General features: G+C 14.2%; 3 protein-coding genes across 3 annotated transcripts, besides 59 other annotated features; 1 reads left to right on the top strand and 2 right to left on the bottom strand. All coding sequences in view use genetic code 6, as the record gives it.

Annotated features, from left to right (window-relative positions):
* Window positions 1-327: 327 nt before the first annotated feature.
* Window positions 328-355: a microsatellite.
* A 99-nt stretch (window positions 356-454) lies between these two features.
* Window positions 455-487: a microsatellite.
* A 24-nt stretch (window positions 488-511) lies between these two features.
* Window positions 512-558: a microsatellite.
* Window positions 556-585: a microsatellite.
* Window positions 583-625: a microsatellite.
* Window positions 584-627: a microsatellite.
* Window positions 628-1,814: 1,187 nt separating this feature from the next.
* Window positions 1,815-1,859: a microsatellite.
* A 462-nt stretch (window positions 1,860-2,321) lies between these two features.
* Window positions 2,322-2,421: a microsatellite.
* Window positions 2,328-2,421: a microsatellite.
* Window positions 2,358-2,421: a microsatellite.
* Window positions 2,422-2,840: 419 nt separating this feature from the next.
* Window positions 2,841-2,878: a microsatellite.
* Window positions 2,879-3,077: 199 nt separating this feature from the next.
* Window positions 3,078-3,142: a microsatellite.
* Window positions 3,143-3,365: 223 nt separating this feature from the next.
* Window positions 3,366-3,628: a microsatellite.
* Window positions 3,380-3,629: a microsatellite.
* A 446-nt stretch (window positions 3,630-4,075) lies between these two features.
* Window positions 4,076-4,110: a microsatellite.
* Window positions 4,111-5,830: 1,720 nt separating this feature from the next.
* Window positions 5,831-5,868: a microsatellite.
* An 840-nt stretch (window positions 5,869-6,708) lies between these two features.
* Window positions 6,709-6,762: a microsatellite.
* A 629-nt stretch (window positions 6,763-7,391) lies between these two features.
* Window positions 7,392-7,430: a microsatellite.
* A 39-nt stretch (window positions 7,431-7,469) lies between these two features.
* Window positions 7,470-7,526: a microsatellite.
* Window positions 7,478-7,531: a microsatellite.
* A 109-nt stretch (window positions 7,532-7,640) lies between these two features.
* Window positions 7,641-7,687: a microsatellite.
* A 224-nt stretch (window positions 7,688-7,911) lies between these two features.
* Window positions 7,912-8,010: a microsatellite.
* Window positions 8,011-8,085: 75 nt separating this feature from the next.
* On the top strand, window positions 8,086-9,818 carry IMG5_173270 (peptidyl-prolyl cis-trans cyclophilin-type family protein, putative; the record flags this gene model as incomplete). Its single annotated transcript, XM_004029725.1, has 3 exons — window positions 8,086-9,116; window positions 9,303-9,399; window positions 9,447-9,818. The coding sequence occupies 3 exons, from the start codon at window positions 8,086-8,088 to the stop codon at window positions 9,816-9,818; spliced, it is 1,500 nt and encodes a 499-aa protein (XP_004029773.1).
* Window positions 8,675-8,716: a microsatellite.
* Window positions 8,675-8,717: a microsatellite.
* Window positions 8,941-8,985: a microsatellite.
* Window positions 9,819-9,843: 25 nt separating the features above from the next.
* Window positions 9,844-9,881: a microsatellite.
* A 217-nt stretch (window positions 9,882-10,098) lies between these two features.
* Window positions 10,099-10,141: a microsatellite.
* A 211-nt stretch (window positions 10,142-10,352) lies between these two features.
* Window positions 10,353-10,390: a microsatellite.
* Window positions 10,368-10,412: a microsatellite.
* Window positions 10,413-10,611: 199 nt separating this feature from the next.
* Window positions 10,612-10,662: a microsatellite.
* Window positions 10,616-10,654: a microsatellite.
* A 40-nt stretch (window positions 10,663-10,702) lies between the features above and the next one.
* Window positions 10,703-10,741: a microsatellite.
* Window positions 10,710-10,769: a microsatellite.
* Window positions 10,736-10,794: a microsatellite.
* Window positions 10,795-10,926: 132 nt separating this feature from the next.
* Window positions 10,927-11,001: a microsatellite.
* Window positions 11,002-11,331: 330 nt separating this feature from the next.
* Window positions 11,332-11,370: a microsatellite.
* Window positions 11,371-11,493: 123 nt separating this feature from the next.
* Window positions 11,494-11,536: a microsatellite.
* Window positions 11,494-11,542: a microsatellite.
* Window positions 11,543-11,569: 27 nt separating this feature from the next.
* IMG5_173260 (vacuolar sorting protein, putative) lies at window positions 11,570-12,800 on the bottom strand (the record flags this gene model as incomplete). The annotated part of the gene is made up of 3 exons (XM_004029724.1): window positions 11,570-12,044; window positions 12,207-12,405; window positions 12,449-12,800. 3 exons carry the CDS (start codon window positions 12,798-12,800, stop codon window positions 11,570-11,572), a joined length of 1,026 nt encoding a protein of 341 aa, XP_004029772.1.
* Window positions 12,085-12,115: a microsatellite.
* Window positions 12,117-12,219: a microsatellite.
* Window positions 12,801-13,150: 350 nt separating the features above from the next.
* Window positions 13,151-13,224: a microsatellite.
* Window positions 13,152-13,214: a microsatellite.
* Window positions 13,225-13,362: 138 nt separating the features above from the next.
* Window positions 13,363-13,403: a microsatellite.
* A 135-nt stretch (window positions 13,404-13,538) lies between these two features.
* Window positions 13,539-13,578: a microsatellite.
* A 980-nt stretch (window positions 13,579-14,558) lies between these two features.
* Window positions 14,559-14,635: a microsatellite.
* Window positions 14,572-14,640: a microsatellite.
* A 185-nt stretch (window positions 14,641-14,825) lies between these two features.
* Window positions 14,826-14,859: a microsatellite.
* An 18-nt stretch (window positions 14,860-14,877) lies between these two features.
* Window positions 14,878-14,933: a microsatellite.
* Window positions 14,934-15,583: 650 nt separating this feature from the next.
* Window positions 15,584-15,629: a microsatellite.
* Window positions 15,623-15,660: a microsatellite.
* A 32-nt stretch (window positions 15,661-15,692) lies between these two features.
* Window positions 15,693-15,717: a microsatellite.
* Window positions 15,703-15,769: a microsatellite.
* A 317-nt stretch (window positions 15,770-16,086) lies between these two features.
* On the bottom strand, window positions 16,087-19,991 carry IMG5_173250 (AT hook motif family protein, putative; the record flags this gene model as incomplete). Its single annotated transcript, XM_004029723.1, has 1 exon — window positions 16,087-19,991. The coding sequence occupies exon 1, from the start codon at window positions 18,838-18,840 to the stop codon at window positions 16,087-16,089; it is 2,754 nt and encodes a 917-aa protein (XP_004029771.1). The 5' UTR covers window positions 18,841-19,991.
* Window positions 16,429-16,576: a microsatellite.
* Window positions 16,431-16,596: a microsatellite.
* Window positions 16,607-16,645: a microsatellite.
* Window positions 16,704-16,753: a microsatellite.
* Window positions 16,738-16,930: a microsatellite.
* Window positions 16,741-16,919: a microsatellite.
* A 519-nt stretch (window positions 19,992-20,510) lies between the features above and the next one.
* Window positions 20,511-20,613: a microsatellite.
* Between the last annotated feature and the right edge of the window lie 114 nt (window positions 20,614-20,727).

Here is a 20,727-nt window from a genome sequence, read left to right as displayed (position 1 = left end):
GAATTATTTGAAATAATGCAAATATAAAATTTTGAGAAAAATAATGTCATTTATAAAGAAAAAGATTAAACATAGTTTATATATTTTATAAGAAAAGGAGAAGTAAAACTAGTTATATAAAACGAAGAATAAAATAAAAATAATAATGTTGATAGTTTATAAAATTAATACCAAAATAATTTACATTAATTAGATCTTGTAATACTAGGAGAAAGAAATTATTTTGGAGACGAGGAATTATGTGAAAATTTAAATTAAAGATAATTTTCAGCTATATGTAATAGTTTAACATCTGAAATATTTAAAATAGAAGGAAATGTAAATAACTATATATATATATATATATATATATATAAATGAACAATTACAATATATATAAATATTTTATTATTAATGTAATTAAAAAAAAAAAACATAAATAAAAAAATTTGATATAGAATAGAAATTTATAATTAAAAAAAATTTAAAAAAAAATCTGTAAAAAAAATAAAACGTTATAAAAAATGATATTTATAAAAAAAAATATAAAATAAAAAATAAAAATAAAAATATTAAATATATATATATATATATATATATATATATTATTTATTTTTTATTTTTTATTTTTAATTATATTATTTTTAAAATTAATATATTAATAAAAAATTTTATTAAATTAGAAACTTATTAAGATAATTAAATATTTTAAAATATATAATGATTTTTAAATTAATGGTAAACATAAATACTAACTTTTTTTTTAAAGAAAAAAAAAATTATTATAAATAAATTTACAATAAAAAAATTCTTAACTATCTTTGAATTGCATTTAAAATGTAAATATAAATCCTTAAATATAATAAGATGAATTATTAAATATTTAAAAAGATTCAAAATTTAAAGATTTTCTAATAAAACCTAATTTATTTACAAATGATTAACATAAATAATAACGCAAATAATATTTTTTATAATTAATTAATTAAAACAGCTCAATTTAATTGACTTAATCAAATGAGCTTTTTAAAAATTTATTAAGTTAACATTAATAGAAATATTCATCAATAAAAAAAAATTCTAAATATAATTCAACTCACGATTTTTCAACTCATTTATCAGCCAGAAGTAATAGTTGTAAATAAAATGATAACAAAAAATAAAATTAATATTTTAACGAATAGTCAAAAAAAACTATTTATAATTAAATAAATATAAAATAATAAGTTTAAGAAATTGTTTCTAATTTTAAAAATAAATAATAGAACGTTAAATCTTAATATAACTTTAATTCGTTATAAAATTATACATTTGATTAAGATAATTTAAACACTAATTTGGTGTCAAATTAGGCCTCAATTCCCTCTTTAAATAATTTTTTTAGTTCAAATTAATTATAAGAAATTGAAAGTCAATAATTATAAAATTAAAATCTTTGTATAAAAAAAGTAAGTTTTTCAAATAAAAACAATGTAGTTCGCAGTATATCTTCTTTTTAAAAAAATGATAGTAAATAATAAATTATATAATAATAATTAAAATAAGAACCATTTAACTAATAATTAAAAGAACATTTAAACATTAAAACTAATAAATAAATTTCATAAAATAATTTTATAAATTCAAATATTAATATTTTGAAAAAATAATATGAATAAAAATGGGGTAAAAGAATTACTAGTTCACTAAAATTAAACAAATTAATAAAAGGTTTAAAAAAACAAAACTATTAAGTTTAATACCATCTATAAATAAATGAAAAATAAAATATAGTTTTATTTAAAAAATAAAAAAAAATAATTAAAATTATATAATGTAATTTTTTTTTTTTTAACAAAAAATAAAAAACAAAATAAAGGAAAAACAAAAAGAATAAAAAAAATATTTTATAATAATCAAATTTAATGCATTTTGCCTAAAGAATCAATTAAAAATGTTGATATATTTACTTCTTTACTAATATTTTCGCTTATAATTTAAGCACTTTATTTTAAGCTATCAATACATAATAATTAAGGTTCTATGCTTTAATCTTAATTCCATAATAATAACATATTGTTATCAACTTTAGAAAATATGATAAGATCAGTAAAATCATATTACCTTCTCATAAAACTAAAACAACTAAAGAAAGTATCTCTCCATCCTTAATCATTAATAAATCCAGCAGCACTTCCAGGCAAAACAAAAGTTTAATAATCTAAAACTCCTTTAGAATTTAAAAATTCATTCACTAATTGTCTTGTTTAATTATCACTATCCATAACTATAAATATATTTTAAGTTTTTTATTATTCACTTAATTAATTTTATTTTGGTTGATATACATTAGATATTTAATTTTAAATTTATTCTTATTTTTAATAATTTTATTAAGGTTATAATTATTATTGTTATTATTATAATTAATTTTATTACTATTATAATTATTATTGTTATTATAAATATGGACTTAATATTTCTCTTGCAACTATTTATTATCTAGATACAGTTCTTGATTGTTATTACTAATCTAATATTTATTAACTAATATTTTCATTTTAAATCTATGGTAAATATTACTATTATTGCTATTATTATTATTAAATTAAAGGAGTTTTTTAATTTTCATTTGGAGGTTTGTAAATTTAAGGAGTTTTTGAATTAATTTATTAAATTAATGGGGATTTTTGTTGTTCATTTTAATAGAATATATTATTTTATATATTTTATTTTTAAATTTTTTTATTTAATTCCAATTGTTTAAACTTTTATTATTCCTATAACATTAAATAGTCTTGATATTATTTTTCAGTCATCATTTTTAAAATACTATTTTATTATATAGGATTTTAATTTACTTTAGGTTATTAATTTTAATCTTATTAATATTATTGTTATTATTAAATTTTTTATTATTCTGCTTTTATATTTTATTATAATTCTTAATTTAAAGGACTTTTTGGTGTTTATTAATTTTAAAGTTCTTTTTAATAATTCTATTATTGTATAAGTCTTTGAGATTATGCTCTTGCTTTTTCTTCTTCTTGTAATTTTAATTGTTAGGTTAATATATCTTATTATTAGATTAAATTTTACTATTCAAAGTTTTAAGGTTATTATTAATAATTCTATTATTCTTATTTTTATTATTAATTATATTAATATTAATTATTTTATTAATTTTATAAAATTTAGTGTACTTAAAAATCTTTATTACTAATTATATTAAATTATTGATTTCTTTATTTTATTGGCTAATTTTAAAATATGTTTTATTAATATTTTTTAATTGTGTTAAATATATTATAATTTAAAATTTAATATAATTATATTTACTTAATAAGGAGATTGTGCAAAATGTTCAGGATTTCTAATTTAATTTTGTGGAACATTAAATTTATCAATATTATTTTATTAATATTATTATGAATTTTATTATTATAATTTTTATTATTATTATTAATATTAATATTACTGTTATTATAATAATTATTATTATTATTATTGCAATTTTAATTATTATAAATATTTTTATTTTTATTATTACTATTCTTATTCTTATTCTTATTCTTATTCTTATTCATATTCTTATTATAATTATTATTATTATTATTATTATTATTATTATTATTATTGTTATTATTATTATAATTATTTTTATTATTATATTTATTAAAGAATTTTTCTTTTTCCTATTTATTTAGGTCTTGCACCCTCTATATCATCTGTTCTTAAAGACATTATATCAATATTTACTTTTTATATATATTTTTTTTTTTTTTATTTTTAAAAAATAGTTTTATTATTAAATTTAATAATAAAATTAAAAAACTTTTTAAGTTACATAAAATTTTAGTTTTTATATTATACTAATTTAAAAATATATAATATAAAACTCATAATTAATTTGATATTTTTATTTTTTATATTATTTGAAAGTTTGACTTAAAAGATTTATCATTTTTGACATATTTTCTTTAAATCTAAAAAATGATTTATAGAAAAATCAATAATAAAAAATAAATTTCATATAAAGGAAAAAATTATATTTATAATAATAAATTTAAACATTTTTTTATATTTTAAATCATTAAAAAATAAAAAAAATATTAATATTAAATTAAAAATATAATTAAATAAAAATATAATATATTATTTAATGTAATAAGGTTTCCCAAATATATCTGAAGAGCATATTTAGCATTTAAAAAATAGAGGATTTAGACCATATTAACCTCAGAAATTATCGGATTTTTTAAATCCTTATTCTAAACAATGTAAAATGAAAAAAGCAAAATAAAAAAAAATATAGAAGAAAAATTTTAATCTAAAAAAAAAAGATTAATCAGTAAGTTTATTCATTTTCTTTACTTCATATTTAGGAAGACGTCATGCAACTAAAATAGGAGCTCCAAGAATTTATTGGTCAGCAGTAATGTGTGCAGTACCTTTTCTTAGTTTAACAACTTAAATTAAATTAGATAGTGTAAAAGAATTAGTAAATAGGTATTTTTTATTGTTTTAAATAAAAATAATATTAATTAAAGTAAATCATTAGAAGATCATCTTGAATATTCCCCAATCACAAGAAGAGCATGGAATAGAGCTTTATAAACAAACTAAGAATATTAAGAATAACTTAGAGAAGAAGTTTAATCATTAAAACTTTAAATTTAACAAAAAAAAAAAGATTTATAATAATAATAATGATATCAATTATAAAATATAAATATATTTTTTATTTTTTAAATAAGGTTATTGTTGAAAACATCATATATTATTTTGTTTTTGTCTTTTTTTTTTTCCTCTTAAATCAAAGAAAAAAATGAATCTAAAATTTAAAATTAATTTTTTTTTTTAGTATTTTATTTTATAATTAATTATTATTAAATTTAATCTAATATTATAAAAAATAAATATTTTATATTTTTTATAAAAAATGATATAAATTGAGAAATTTTAGTTTTTTAGTTTTTCTATTTTTATTTAAGGTAAATTTATATAATTTAACAATAAAAAATATGAATAAATATTATTTTTATTTAAGGTATAAAATAAAAAAAAAAGATTTTGTTTTTTATTTAATTTTTTAGTTTAAATTCAATAAAAGAATTTTTGATTTTGTTTTCCTTCCCAAAAAAAAAATAGAAAAAATAAAATAATAAAAAAATATTACTTATTTCTTCAATTTATTCTAAATCCTAATCATTATAAATACTTTTTTAAATTTCAAGTATTTTATTAAGTTTTTTCGAATTATCCTTTGATGTAAATTCCTCAAGTAATAATTTAATATTTTTTTCAATTTATTTTAAATTTAAATTTTGAACAATTTTAGGTTTTTCATACTATATGTTATCTTTTCTTTTTGCTAATAATTGTAAATAATCAATATCTTTTTTTTATCTTTTTATTTTATTTTTAGCAAATAAATGAGGATTAAAAAATTATAATTATGTCTTTAATTATATATTTTCCCTTATTTTTTGTCTTTATATATAATAAAAACTTGTCGGTAGTTATTTTAATATTTTTTAACAATTGTTTTCTTATTCAATATTATAAAATTAGAATTTTTTTTTAATTATTCTTATATTCCTTTCTTATTTAAATATTTTACATTTCTATCATATTCATTTACAAAATCATCTTTTTATTCTAATTATTAATTTAACTCTTCAATTAATTCATATACTGGTTCGGCGTTGCCGTTCATTATTGTAGTAAATTCTTCCCGTTTTTCTTTACTTTTTAATTCTTTTTCTGATAACTCTTTCTTTTTTAAAATAGATATGGTTGGTAATTAAATTATTTATGAATTTTCTTTTTTTTTATAATTAATTAAATTTATTTGTTTAAATTTTATATTATTTTTATAAAATTATTTAAAACATTTTTAAAACATTTCTGATTTTTTTAGCTTGTTCATATTTTTTTATTTTTTTAAAAAAATAAAAATATAATTATATATATTTTATTAACAAAAACATTATTTATATTTTAAATAAAACTTTCTTTTTATTCTGTTATTAATAATAAATTAAATATTATTATTATTTTTTTCAAGAAAAAACTTTTTTAATAAAATTAAAACAAACATAAAGTTTCACAAGTAAAAATAAAAATTATATATAAGATATAGTGTAAAAATAATAACTAAACACTCATTTATATTATTCGAAAACAATATAAATTATTAAATATATAAAAATAATTAGTAATCTAATTAATTGGAGGAAATAAAAATCTTTTTTTTTATATCTTTATTATATAATATCTTCTTTTAGGAAATTAATGCTAAATAAGTTTATAATAATAAAATAATATATTATTTAAATTTTAATTAGAAACTTTATTAATATTATTCAAAATTAAGAAATATTTTTTTAAATTAATATCTATATTATTACTAATTAAAGATAACATTTTTTATACATTTATTCATTTATAAAAATATTATTGTTTATTTAAATGTTATTTATTATAATTTGTATAAATTATATTTATTAACTATAAAAATTATTAAAATAAAATTTTATTATCTAAACTATACTTATATTTATTTAAGTATTTATTAGATAAACATATAATTTTTTTTAACAAAAATAATTCTATATTAATTTTACTATACTTATATATAAAAAATTATTATTTTTTTAGATTGAAAAAGAATCTTAGTTAACGAAATTTAATATTTTTTATTAAAAGAATATTAATATTTCTAAAAATTTTAAATTATTTCATTTTATTTATTATCATTAATATAATTTATTTTAATTAAATATTTTATATTTAAATAAAATTCATTTATTTGAGTACAATAATAAATTTTTTGAAAAAAAAATAAGTAATAATTAATGAAATTTAGTTATTTTTAAAATTTATATCATTTTTTAAGTTTTTTTAATAAAGTTTTAATATATCTGTAATATTCGAAAACTTTTTTATAAAAAAATAAATTAAAGAAATATTCTATTAATTTTTAATGAATAAATACGATTAATTAGAATAAATAAATATAATTTGCTTTTAAAAAATTATAGTTATTATTTTAACAAAAAGAGATTCAAATTTTTTTTGGTTTTTAATTTTGTTTTAAAAGTTCAAATTATTTCTAATTATTCATAAAATAAAATTAAAAATTATAAATTAATAATTTACAAATATTAGAGTTATTAAATCTATAATTATTTTTATTATTTTAAAGAATTATATTTTATGAATTTATTACATTTTATTTTAATATAATTTTAAAATATATAGGTTGATTATAAATCCGATATAAATTTAGTAAATTTATGGCAGTTTTAAAATATTAATTAAAATTTTATTATAGAAATCATAATAAATGAATTAATAAACATATTTATGCTTAAATTATATTTTAAAATAAATTTATATACTTATATTGATAATTAATAAATTTTTTTATAAAAAAATAGTATAAATTAATAAAAAAAATATTAATTTCAAAAAATTTTATTTAATAGTTGTTATCAAATGTATAGATATAAAAATATAAATATATATATATATATATATATATATATACATATATATATATACATATTTTATTTTAAATTTTATAACTATATAAATATTTATTCTAATATATAAAATTAAATCTCATAATTTTATTTTATTATAATAATATTTTTTTTTAAATAATACAATTACTAATTATATAAAAATAATATATATATAATAGAAATAAAATATTATAATAAACTAAAAAAAAGTTAAATTTTTAATAATATATAAAAAATATTATTTTATAAATTTTGATAAGTTAAAATCTACTTATTAAAATTAAAAATTTTTATATTTTAAAAAATACAATATAAAATTATTTAAAATAAAAATAATACAAAAACATGTTTAATATTATAAATGAAAAATATTTAAATTAAGTATATATTTATAATAATTTAAAATAATAAAAAAAAATTTATAATATAATTATTATAATATTAATAATAATAATATTAATAATAATAATAATAAAGAAATAATAATATTAATAATAATAATAATAATAATAATAATAATTATTATAGTATTTTATCTTATAATACACACTTAAAAGAAATTATACATTTTTTAAAATATAATAAAAAATAAAATATGAGTAATATTTATCAACAACAACCTCCAACTAGTGGAAAAGTAATATTAATAACAACCATTGGAGATATTGACATAGAAATATGGGCAAATGAAACACCAAAAACATGTCGTAATTTCATTTAATTATGTCTAGAAGGATATTATGATAATACAATATTTCATAGATTAATACCAAAATTTATAATATAAGGTGGCGACCCAACAAATACTGGTACAGGTGGTGAAAGTATATATGGTGGTACATTTTAAGATGAATTTCATTAAAGATTAAAATTTTCTCATAGAGGAATTCTAGGAATGGTTAACGAAGAAGGAAAGCCTAATTCGAATAGAAGTTAATTTTTTATAACTTTCGACTAATGTAGTTGGTTAGATAAGAAAAATACCGTATTTGGTAAAGTTACAGGAAATTCAATATATAATTTAATGAATTTATAGGAATTATAAACTGATAAAAACGACCGACCAATTAATCCTCCTAAAATAATAAAAACAAAAGTTGTTGTGAACCCTTTTTAGGATATTACAGTTAGAAAAGATGAAGAAATATATAAAGAAGTAGAAAATTTAAATAATAAAAAAGAAGAAAAAATAACTTAAATAAAAAAAAATTAAATTTAAAAAAAAAATCTATTGTCTTTTTAAGAAGAAGAATAAGAAGAAGAAGATTTTGAAAAAGAAGAAGATTAGGAATAAGAATAATTTTAAGAAAAAAAAAGATTCCAAATATTCATGATATAGTACAAAATGAGAAATTAAGTAAATAACCAATCGTTAATATAAATGAATTCTAAGAAAAAAAAAAGAAGAATTAAAAAAAAATAACTTCAATAAAAGATTAAATAAGTAGAAAATAATAATGAAGATGAATATGATAATGTAGATAATAATAATAATTAATTATATAAAGAAGATGTTATTTAAAAAAACTTTTTATTTAAGAAAATAAAGAAATAGGTACTAAACTTGCTTAAGAAAATCAAAATTTAACCACTTATAAAACCAGAAGAAATAAAAAAACTGGAAAAGTAGAAATCTATTGGGATAATAATAATAAATATTAACACTCAGGGTCTAATAGTGAAGATAGTCAATCTTATTATTCGACTGATTCTGATTAATATTTAAATGAAGAAGAAAAGTATAGTAACTTTATTTTTATTTCTAATAATTGATTTTTTTGTTTTAAATAATATAATAAAATAAATATATAGAAAAATAAGAGAATAATAAAAAAATGAATATGAAAATCTTAAAATTACACATTTAAAATAAAAAAGAGAATAAATAGGAACTAATTCATCAGAATTTGTAATTTTTTTTTTTTATATTTTTTGTTTAATTATAAAAAAAAAAAGCAAAAATAACTTAAAGAAAATAAAAAATTACTTTCAAGTTTAGAATAAAGAAAATAAAGATTTTTATAAGATTAAAAAAATCAATAACATGAAGGAAATTATATGAAAAGATTATAAGAATTTAAAAAATAATTAAATAATGAACAGGGTAAAAATAATTGGCTGAATCATAAACTAAAATTCCAAGTAACAGCCGCAAGAGCTTTTTAAGATATGGAAACTAAATAAAAAGTAGTAGATTTTGATGTTAATTAATATCAAGAAAGTAGTAAAATGTAAGAATTCAGATAAATAAAATAATATATTCCATAAGAAAAGAAAAGAAATGAAATATTATCTGTGGATGAATTAATTAAAATGTCAGAAAAATGAATTTTATTTATTTAATATTATAATTTAAAAATAAAAAAAAATAACTAAAAATAAAATAAAATATTATTTAATTAGTACTTTAATAATAAAAATTGCTTATATATTATTTTATTCTTAATTTAAATTAAATAAATATTAAAATAAATATAAAATATTTTTATTTATTCTTTATAAAATACATTTATCAAAATATTTATACTTTTTTTAAAAATCTTTTTTTTATTTTTTTATTTTATTATTTTCCATCTTTTATAAAATGTAATTATTCTATTCGAACAAATAAAAAATACATATTAAAATTTTAAAATATATATATTTAAATTCTTTTTATTATTATAATAATTTAGTCAAATTTATAAATTTTATTTTAATAAATAAAGTATTAGTTTAAATATTATATATGTACTTTTATGCAAGTTACTTATAATATTTTATTTAAAGTTTTTATATTTTATTTATAATGTTATATTTATGATATTTTAAAAACATTTAAAAAATATTAGAACTCTTTATATATTATTGTAAATTAAATTATTATAATATAATTTATATTTTTATAGTATTATTTATATATTAATTTATAATTTATTTATAACATATTATAAAATTAATATACGTGATTTCGTATTCTATAGTAAAATTAATTAATATTAAATCTTAATGATTAAATAAGAATAAAATTTTTTTAAAACAAAAAATCAAGATAAAAATAAATAATAATTACAATTATTTGATAAATTTTTAAAACATTTTATAAAAATAATTATTGTGAGTAAAATTAATTTAGAAAATATTTATATATTAAATATAGTATAATTATATTTAAATATATAATTTTTATATAAAAATAAAATATATATAATAACATTTATAAGATAATAATTATATATATTTTTGTATTTAAATATATATTTTTTTTTTTATTTTAATATTACTTTTATATTTTATTTTCTTTTTATTTTATAATTTATTTTTAATCCTTCTTATATTATTTTATTTATATATTTTTTATTATTATCTTTATATATATTCTATTTTATATATTGATTTATTTATTTGATAAATAATTTTAAGATATTTTTTGAATAAAATTTATTTTATATAATAATTTTCTATAATATATTTATTTTTTTAATTTTATTATTATTTTTTGTTATAATATTTTATTATCTTTTAAAATATTAACTCAATTTTAAAGATTTTTAAATATCATATTTTTTATTTTTTTTAGTTCCTTTTTTATATTTTTAATACATATTCTTAAATATATTAATTTTCTTTGTTTTTGTTTTTATGCTTTTTTTTTATAATAAATACTTTTTTATTTTTAATTTTATATAATTTATTTTATTTAATATATAATAGTTTTTAATTTCTTATTACAATATATATTTTTTTATATATTAATAATCATATATAAATTATATATTTTATATTAACATTTTTTTTATATATAAAAATGTTATAATTTTAAATAATTATTAAATATTAAATTTAATTTAATAAATATATTTATAATTTATAATATATAATTTTTAATATAATATTTTTATTAATATTTATCTTTTAACTTAGTTTATGTATTCTATTTTTTTCTTTCTTTTATAATTATAATATTGACACAATATAAATTAATTTATTTAAAACAAAAAATCTTAAACTTTTTTTTTTTTTTTTTTTATTAAAAAAAATTTTTTGTAAAATAAATTTTTTTAAAAAATAAAAATATTTAAAATTAATTAAAAATAATTTCAGAATAAACCGAAAAATCTTTTAGTTTAGTTATTTACATTTCCCTAATTAATATATTTATCTAAGAAATTAATTTAATTTTGCAAATCAATTTAATGGTCAATAATATTTTTATGCAAAATATGATATTCATTATATAATTCTTACATATCACCCAATTAAATTTAAGAAAATGGTTTATTATGGAATTTAATTTAATTATTTTCAAAACTAGAATGAAAATTACCCATTTCAGTTTATAATTTTTGAACTAATTTAAAAATATTCTATCTTTTAATTTATTCTTCCTCAATATCCACAGCATCCAAAAAAGATTAATATTTTTTATAATTATTTCTAAAAGAATCATTAAATTCTTTTTCTGAAATATGCTCAAGATCATTAATTTTTAAATTTTCAATTAATTCAATACTACTAGCATACATAGTAAAATAAAATTCTTCGTCTTTTAAATATTAATCATTTCTTAAAGATCTTTAAAATAAAACAAAAACATAAGTAAAAACTTAAGAATATAAATAAAATAAAATAAATAATAATAAAATCATATATATATATATATATATATATATATATATATATATATATATATATATATATATATATATATTTATAAATATATATTTATAATTCTACTATATATATTATAAATTTGTTAATGGTCTTGCTGGTAAACTCTATATTATTAAATACATCATACCAGGTATTACATCATCTGCTCCAGTTGGTTTATTTTTGCTACTATTCGAAATTATACTGCTCATAAATTTACATGCATTTACTATACATGTTAGTTTATCTCTAGGTGTTTAATAAAAGTCAATATTTTATATTTCTAAAATAATATTATTTACAAAAAAAAAAAAAATTTCTTTTACATTATTTTGCTTTTACAAAATTTATATCATCTTGAATTTATTCATTTTATATTTGAAAATTTTTTGGCGTTAAAAAATCATAAACTCGACAATAAAATTCAATTTTTCTATCATATTTTATACGACATGCTTATATTAATCTTTTTTTTTTTTTTAATAAATTTAGTTTTTTTTTAAAAAAATACTTTTAATATAAGGCTTTAGTTATTATTCTTTCTATCACTTCAGAGTTTTCTTAAATAATTTAATTATCGATTTCATTATGTAGTTATTAAAATTCAGTTTCTATTTATTTTATTTTTTATTATGTTTTAGTAACTATTTCATTGTCATCTATATGAGATATTTGCATTTTACGAATAAAACTTTAATTATAATTTTTTATATAAAGATTTTTATTTATATAATAAAAAACCTTAATATATTATTTTTTAATAATGATGATTCTGGTAATTTTATTTTTTATGTAAAATTTTGTTTTCCTTTAATTTCTTCACTTAATATACTACTTTCATTGATTGATATATTCATTTTTATTTTATTTAATAATAAAAATTTTAAGAAAAAAAGTAAAATAATTAAATTATTAAAAATAAAAAAAAAATCCTATAAACAATCAAAAATCTTACAAAAATTTAAAAAAAAAAAAAATACTAAATTTATATTTTTTAAATAATATTCATTAATTATTTTTTAAATATGTAAAAAAAAAATAAAAAAAATACAAATATAAATAATTAAAAACAAAAAATAAATAAAAAAAAAATGAAAAAAATTTTAAAAAATTTAATAAATAAAAATATCTTAAATTTTAATGATTAATGATTTTCATTCATGAATTAGGAAAAAAATAATAATATATTTTCATATTAAACTTTAATTTTATTTTTAATTTAAAAGACAAAAAACATCAATTTAAGTATTTTAATCATTTCTTTAAATATTTGAATCATTTTAATCAAACTCATATTAATCATAAAATTAATATTCTTATTATTTCGATTAAGTATAAAAATTATAACTATGTTCTATATTTATATTTCTAAAAAAAAAAAAAAAAAAAATATGTAAAAAATTATAATCTATATTTAATTAATATTAGAAAAAAAAAATTAGATATAATAAAAAAATCAAATACTTTATATTTATATATTATAAAAAATATACTTAAAACTGTTGATTTAAAAAATAGATTCTTCTTTTTAATCAATTTCTTCATCATCAACAAAATATTAATTTATTTAATCGTTTTCATCTTCATTTTTTTATATATTTAATTTTGTTTAAATTGCATTCAAAAGTGTAGTTTTGTTATTTATTTAAGCAATTTATCTGACAATTTATTCTTGTTATTTTTAAGCTTCCTTTAATCTATTTAAAACTTATTATTTATTTTAAGCTATTTTTATCTCAGGAATTAATAGATCGAATTATTCTTATACTTTTTCGATATTATTTTAATATTAAACTGTTGTTTATTGTATTTCTAATGGAAGTTGTTACCAATTTTATAATAATTTAGATGCTTATTCAACATAGTAACTTTGGTCCTTTTCTAACGATTCTTAAGTAGAAATGAAATTATTATGTGGAAGTTCTTATAAAACTGATTATACACTTGAACAAGAATAATTTGTGTTTTTTAAAGGACTTCCGTCAGTTTTAATAATTGAATTTTCTTTTTAAATTTCGGATGTGTTTAATGATTTTCTGGATTGTTTTTTTTAAATTTTATGAATTTTGTTTTAAAAATTTAATTATTAATTATCTTATTAGTTATTTTCAAAATAAGAATAGTTGAAGATATTTTTAATTTATTTTTCTGTTTTCATTTTTTTTTGTAATTTATAGAAAAATTTACAAAAAAAAAAATATATATATATATAAATATATAATTTAATATATAATATTGATATAAAAATATATAATTTGAAAAAAAGTACAGATTTGTATTATTTTATAAATACAATAGATTAAAAAAATATTTCAAATATAAAAAAAAATGGAGAAAAAAATAATATAAAAAATGATATAATTAAAATAAGAAAAAACTTAATATTTTAATATAAAAAATATATACTTATATTTATTATATAAAACTACAAATAAAAATTAAATATAGTTATATATATATATATATATATATATATATTTATATATATATATATATATATATATAATTATATAATATAAAATTTTTTTATCATATTTTAATATTTTTTTAAAAAATATTTTTTTATAATAATATATCATATATATTTAATTTAATCCTTTTTTTAAATATTTTTTGTATTTTATTATTTTTAAAATTTTATATTAATTTTTTTTTTGAAATAATTAATTTATATATATATATGTAATTTCAATCATTTTTTTAATTTTTAATATATATTTTTAATCATATATATTTTTGGATATGTATTTAATGATTTTTAATTTATATATTATATTTTATTTTTTTAATTTTTAATTAATTTTTCTTTTTAACGAATTCAAATTTATAATTACTCAATAATAAACTTAATTTTTACAAATGGGGCAATTGTTCTCATTATGTAACCAATCTGAAATACATTAAATATGATATAAATGTTTACAATTTAATTAATTAATTTATTCTTCATACTCAAATTCGCTTAAACAAATTGCGCATTTTTCACATATATCTTTATGTTAATTTTAAAATTATATTTTCGGTATATTTTATATTTATTCATCTGATAATCCTTTATTAACTGTTCCTACTATTTCTTATAATTCAAGTATTTCCTATATTATTATTTTTTTATAAATTTAATTTTAAATATAATTTACTTCATAAGTCATATTGTCGATATTTATTAATGGTAAATTTTATGTATCTTATTAATCTTAATTTTATCTAATTGTATTAAATAATATTTATAATAAACGAAATTCATCAACATCTTTAATTAAATATAAAATATTAAAAACATATATATTTACTATTTTTATATTTATTAAATATATACATATATTACCTATTTATATTTCTTCTGTTTAAGTAACTTAGTATAATTATTAATTTTATTATTATAAATTTCTTATTATTTTTTTCATTTCATAAATTTTTTCTTTGAAAATGTTATTTTATTAAATGAACTTTTGTTTTTCTAATTTTAATTTTTTAATTAATTAATCTTTAAATTTATTATTAATTTCATTTTATTTGATTAACTTTTATTTTATTTAAAATACATTTTTATTTTTATTATTGTTGAAATATAATTATAATTATAATTATAATTTTAAAATTAAAAATATTTATTATATAATATTATATAAAATTCAAAATATTTAATACATATAAATATAATATATTTACCTAAATGTTTTATTCTAATTATTCTTATAATTACTGGTTTTTAGCTTGCAATTCTTTATAATATATACTATTTATTATATCTTCTTTTTTTATTTAATCTTTTTTAGAAAAAACAGGTGAAATACCCTATTAAACTTAATCTTAATTACTATTATATGCGATTAATTTTTAACTTTAAGGTTTTATATAACTAGTTGCTTTTTTATTATTATTCGAATTGAAAATATTAGATTTATTAGAATAAAATATTTTTCTAGCTATTTTTCCTGAAAGCGAGTTTTTTTGCAATATTTCAACTTTTATTCATTTTTTATTATTATATTTATTTTAAAAATAATTTTTTTTATATATAAAATGTATTTTTTTTTTTTTTTTTGAAATATTTAAAATTTTTGCTTTTAAATATTTTCAAAATAAATAATTAAAAATATATTTTTAATATTTTTTAAAAGCAAAAAAATAAAATATAAAATAAATAAATATAATTTATAATATATATTTTTTATTTTATTTTTTCATTTTTCCTTTTAAGCGCTTATTTTTATAATTTTGTATTTTCCACAACAATTTATTATCTTGTCTTAACTCTTTCCTAATTAATAATCTTCATATTATTTTCTTTTTTTATTTTCCTTATTTTTTGTACACTATTATTTCTATTTTTTAAACACTATTGTTTCTGTTTTTTAACCACTATTATTTCTATTTTTTACACGCTATTATTCCTATTTTTTTAGCAACTATTACTTCTGTTTTTTTAATCACTATTATTTCTTTTTTTTTAGCTACTTTAATTCTTTTTAACATCGCTATTTTTTACATTATTGGTTTTTTTACTTTCTGGTTTTTTTTTTTATTAAGGAGTAGTGTTTCTTTTTGGTTATTTTCTTTTTTTTGGAGTAAATTATACTTCTTCACTTTGACTTTCTTCTTCTTAAATTTAATTTTCTTCTTCTTCATCTTCTTCTTCTTCTTCTTAATTTTCTTCTTCATCTTAATTTTCTTCTTCTTCGTCTTCATCTTAATTGTCTTCTTCTTCATCATCTTCTTCTTCTTATTATTCTTCTTCTTCTTCTTCTTCTTAAATTTCATTTTCTTCGTCTTCTTCTTTTTCTTCTTCATCTTAATTTTCTTCTAGATTAGTTTTTTATTCTTCATCGCATTTACTTTCATCATCATCTTATTATTTATTATATACTCTTTGTTTTTTTTATTCATCAGTATCTTTGATTATAATATTAAATTCCTTCAATTATTTAATAATAAGTTAAACTTCTTACAAACTCTAATCGTTTAAATTTTTTTAAAAATTATTATTTTCTTCAAATTATTCGTTTTTTAAAGAATTCTTCAAAACTTTCAAAAAAGAATTCAAAGTTTTACTCGGTGGAATATTATCTAAAACAAAATTTAAATGTTAAAAAGCATTAAAAATTTCATTTTTTTCTCCTTTTTCAAAAAAATCAAAATATTAGCATATTTTTTCAAACAAAGAAACAAAATCTTTATTTTTACAGGCTTTTTGACAAAAAAAACTAAATAAAATTAATTAAGCCTCCACATTTTATTTAGAAAGTAAACTAATACAAACCCTTATTGATTTTGTAATAAATAATTCATTAGTATGGTCTATTAGGACACTATTATAGTCAAAAGTTAAGTCTTTTTATTTCAATTAAGTTATTAATCCAATATATAATTCTAAGGCTTTTTCAAAAATTAATAAATTACTATAGTTCATACTAGTGTATGTTTTAAAAAACAAAGTTAATATTTAGACTGATTTATAGCTTTCTTTTTATGTTTTTCTATTATCAAACCATAAAATAATTAATAAGCAAATAATCTAATTTTTTTTTTAAAAAATATAAATATATAATTATTAATTTACATTCTAAGGATCTTATAATTTATTATTCAATAATAATTTACAAAGTCCCTCAATAGCGATATTTCTAACAAAATAATTAGCTTAAAAACCTTATTAAAGTATCAAATCTTAAGTCAAAGAAATATCAATATCATCGGATTGACTAGGATTTTTCGCAAAATCGTAAAGTAATATAAAATCAACAATACTTCTTAAAGAAATAATAATCGATAAATTATCTTCATCTTCATTTTTTTAAAGGAATTCTAAAAAAACATTGAAAAAATCATTACAATAATTCCTATCTATAAGGACATAAAGTGCCAAAGCCTTTAAACTATGGCATCTTAGATTATTACTATTTTATTTTAACGACGGTATAATAATTTGCTATAATAAATTTTTAATAGAAGGATCATTAGTATCTATAATACAATTAATAAGTAGATTTTAAACTAAAATTATTTCCTTCATTTAAATATCAAAAATTTATTCATTTAAAACATTTTCTTTTTGTCTTAAATTTTCCAATATTTTATTTTTCTATTCCTTTTCAACTTCAATCTAATATTAATCTTTTTATTTCACTCTTTTATTTAATTTCTATTCTAAAATTTCCAATTATACATTATTTTCGATTATTTATTTTTATACCCTAGTTAATTCTGAAGGTAAGTCCAAATGAGTATCATTATCTGAATCTTTAGCCAAAGGTTCATGTACTTCAGATATTATTTAAGTAATAAAAACATTCACAGGAACATCAAGGACACTTTTTTTTAAAATCCTCACACATAGAGGTATTAATTCATAACAGCAAGTAATAATAGGAAAATCATAATAAGTCTATCCGAAAATCGCTTCCTTTAAATTTTTCATATCCCATTAATAAAATACATCATTAGCGGTTTCTATTTGAGGAACTTCTTATAAAATTTTTGATCCTTTCATATTTAAGAGTAGCTTTTTTATACTCTCACTTAATGCCAATCTACCCGCCTAATCGCAATTTATCAAAAATTCGCTCATTAATAAAATTTAATATAAAGCGAGCAGATTCGGATTTTAAAAAGCAAAATATTCAATAGATTAAGCTAAAGAAATCCCATTAGGAAAATAATCTTCAACAGTTTAAATTAATTCAAGGGGGATAGAATTTTTTTACTCATATAGCATTTCACAAAGGACTCTAATTAAGAAAAGTTCTTCTGGATTAATAGTTATATTATTTTTTTTAGATTATTATAAAGATGATGGTGGTTTTTTGGAAAAAAAAGAATTCAAAAAAACATCTTAGAGGTAAATTTAAAAATGTTATGTGTCTATAATTTTTAGAATGGACTCTTTTAAAAGATTGGAGATATTTTCATATAATTCAGGATAGAAAAGTGTATTTTGGAGTTCGAAAATATTAAGGAAATTTAAAATATGAATTTTTGTATTTTTAATAATTTTATCTTTATTTTATAAACTAAACCTTTTTTTTCTTAACTTTCCTCTTTTTCATCTACTATATCTTCTTTAAATAATAAAAAGTTTTAATTCAAATACTAAATACAACTTTCTCTTACTTAAACATCTCTAGATCCAAATCCATCATATATAATTTTATATATATCCGATAAATTTAGATTAGCCAAAGGAATTTTCTCCTTTATTAATTTTTTAAATACAGTACTTCGGATTTCATTGTTTTTATCTCTTATTCTTTTTATTAATTCTGGAAATGTTTCTTCCGACATTTCCAGGTTTATTAAAGCCAGTTTTCTTATCGAATCTTACTCATCTGATATCATATTTCTTATCATTTCTTCCCTAAGGCTTTAGTTTTGTTCGATTTTTTATAAATAAGAAGCTATTTTTATTCCTATTTATTTCAATATAGACCTCTTTTCTTTCAATAAAATTAACGTGGCAGTAGCTATTTCTTGAGATAGCTTATTGTTAATTATTTCTTCGATATTTTCAGTAGGGATTACTTTTAGGATTTAAAATGCTTACCTCGAACAGAAAATTCGGATTTAAAATTAAGATGAGGAAAATCCCTAAGAAAATAAATGCAAGAAATGCTAAAATAAATTTACTATGTCTTTTTTGGGTATTTTAGTTGGTTATTATGTCCTTTTATTGTTTGTTAATTATTATATAATTAATGTTTCGAATAATTTCTCGGTTAATGCTTCGTATTTCTCAAGAGTCTTTTTAGGAACTTTTAAGAGGTGTTTTATTATTTTTAAATAACACTGTTCTAAGTCTTTAGTGAATTAAAGCTTACTTTTTAAAAATAACTCTAATAATGTATAAATGTAACTTTATGAGATGGATTATTATTGTTATATTTCGTTAAATATTTTATATATTTATTCCATTTTTTTAAAATATTTTTTTAATATTATATATTATTAAGGAAAAATGCTTTTTTTGCGTATATAAAAATAGTTAATAAATACTCAATATTTGATAATTAATTATTATTATTATATTTTAGATATATATTTTTATTTTACATTTAAAAATTAAAAATTTGAGTTAATTTATTTTTTAGATAATAATTTTTAAAAAATTTTAGATAGCGCCAAAAAAATAATAATTATAATAAAATAAATATAAATATATATATAATGAATAAAGTATCAAAAATATTTTATATAAATATATTATTATAATATTTTTTAAAGATAAATAATATTTTTTTTTCATTTTAATAAAAATATGCTAAATGAAAATTACAATTTTTTTTTATCGTTATAATTTAAATAACTAAAAATATTATTTAATATAAAATAAATTTTTGTTTAGTTATATATAAATTATATTTAATTATTTTATAAAATTATTTAACTTAAATATTTATTTTTTTATTTAAATTTGATATATTTATTATATAAAGATATATATTATTTTATTTAAATTTATAATAAATATATATATATAAATATATTAGTTTATATATATATATAAATTATATATTTTAATTTTTCTCTATTTCTTTCACTAATTTAATCAAATATTAATTATTAAGTTATTTATTTTTGAATATGTTTTTTTAATATATAGTTTTTA

This window comes from Ichthyophthirius multifiliis, assembly GCF_000220395.1.
Source record: "Ichthyophthirius multifiliis unplaced genomic scaffold scaff_1120509251271, whole genome shotgun sequence".
NCBI classification, from domain to species: domain Eukaryota; phylum Ciliophora; class Oligohymenophorea; order Hymenostomatida; genus Ichthyophthirius; species Ichthyophthirius multifiliis.
The sequence above is the reverse complement of the archived record's forward strand: the minus strand, read 5'-3'. Positions and strand labels throughout refer to the sequence as shown.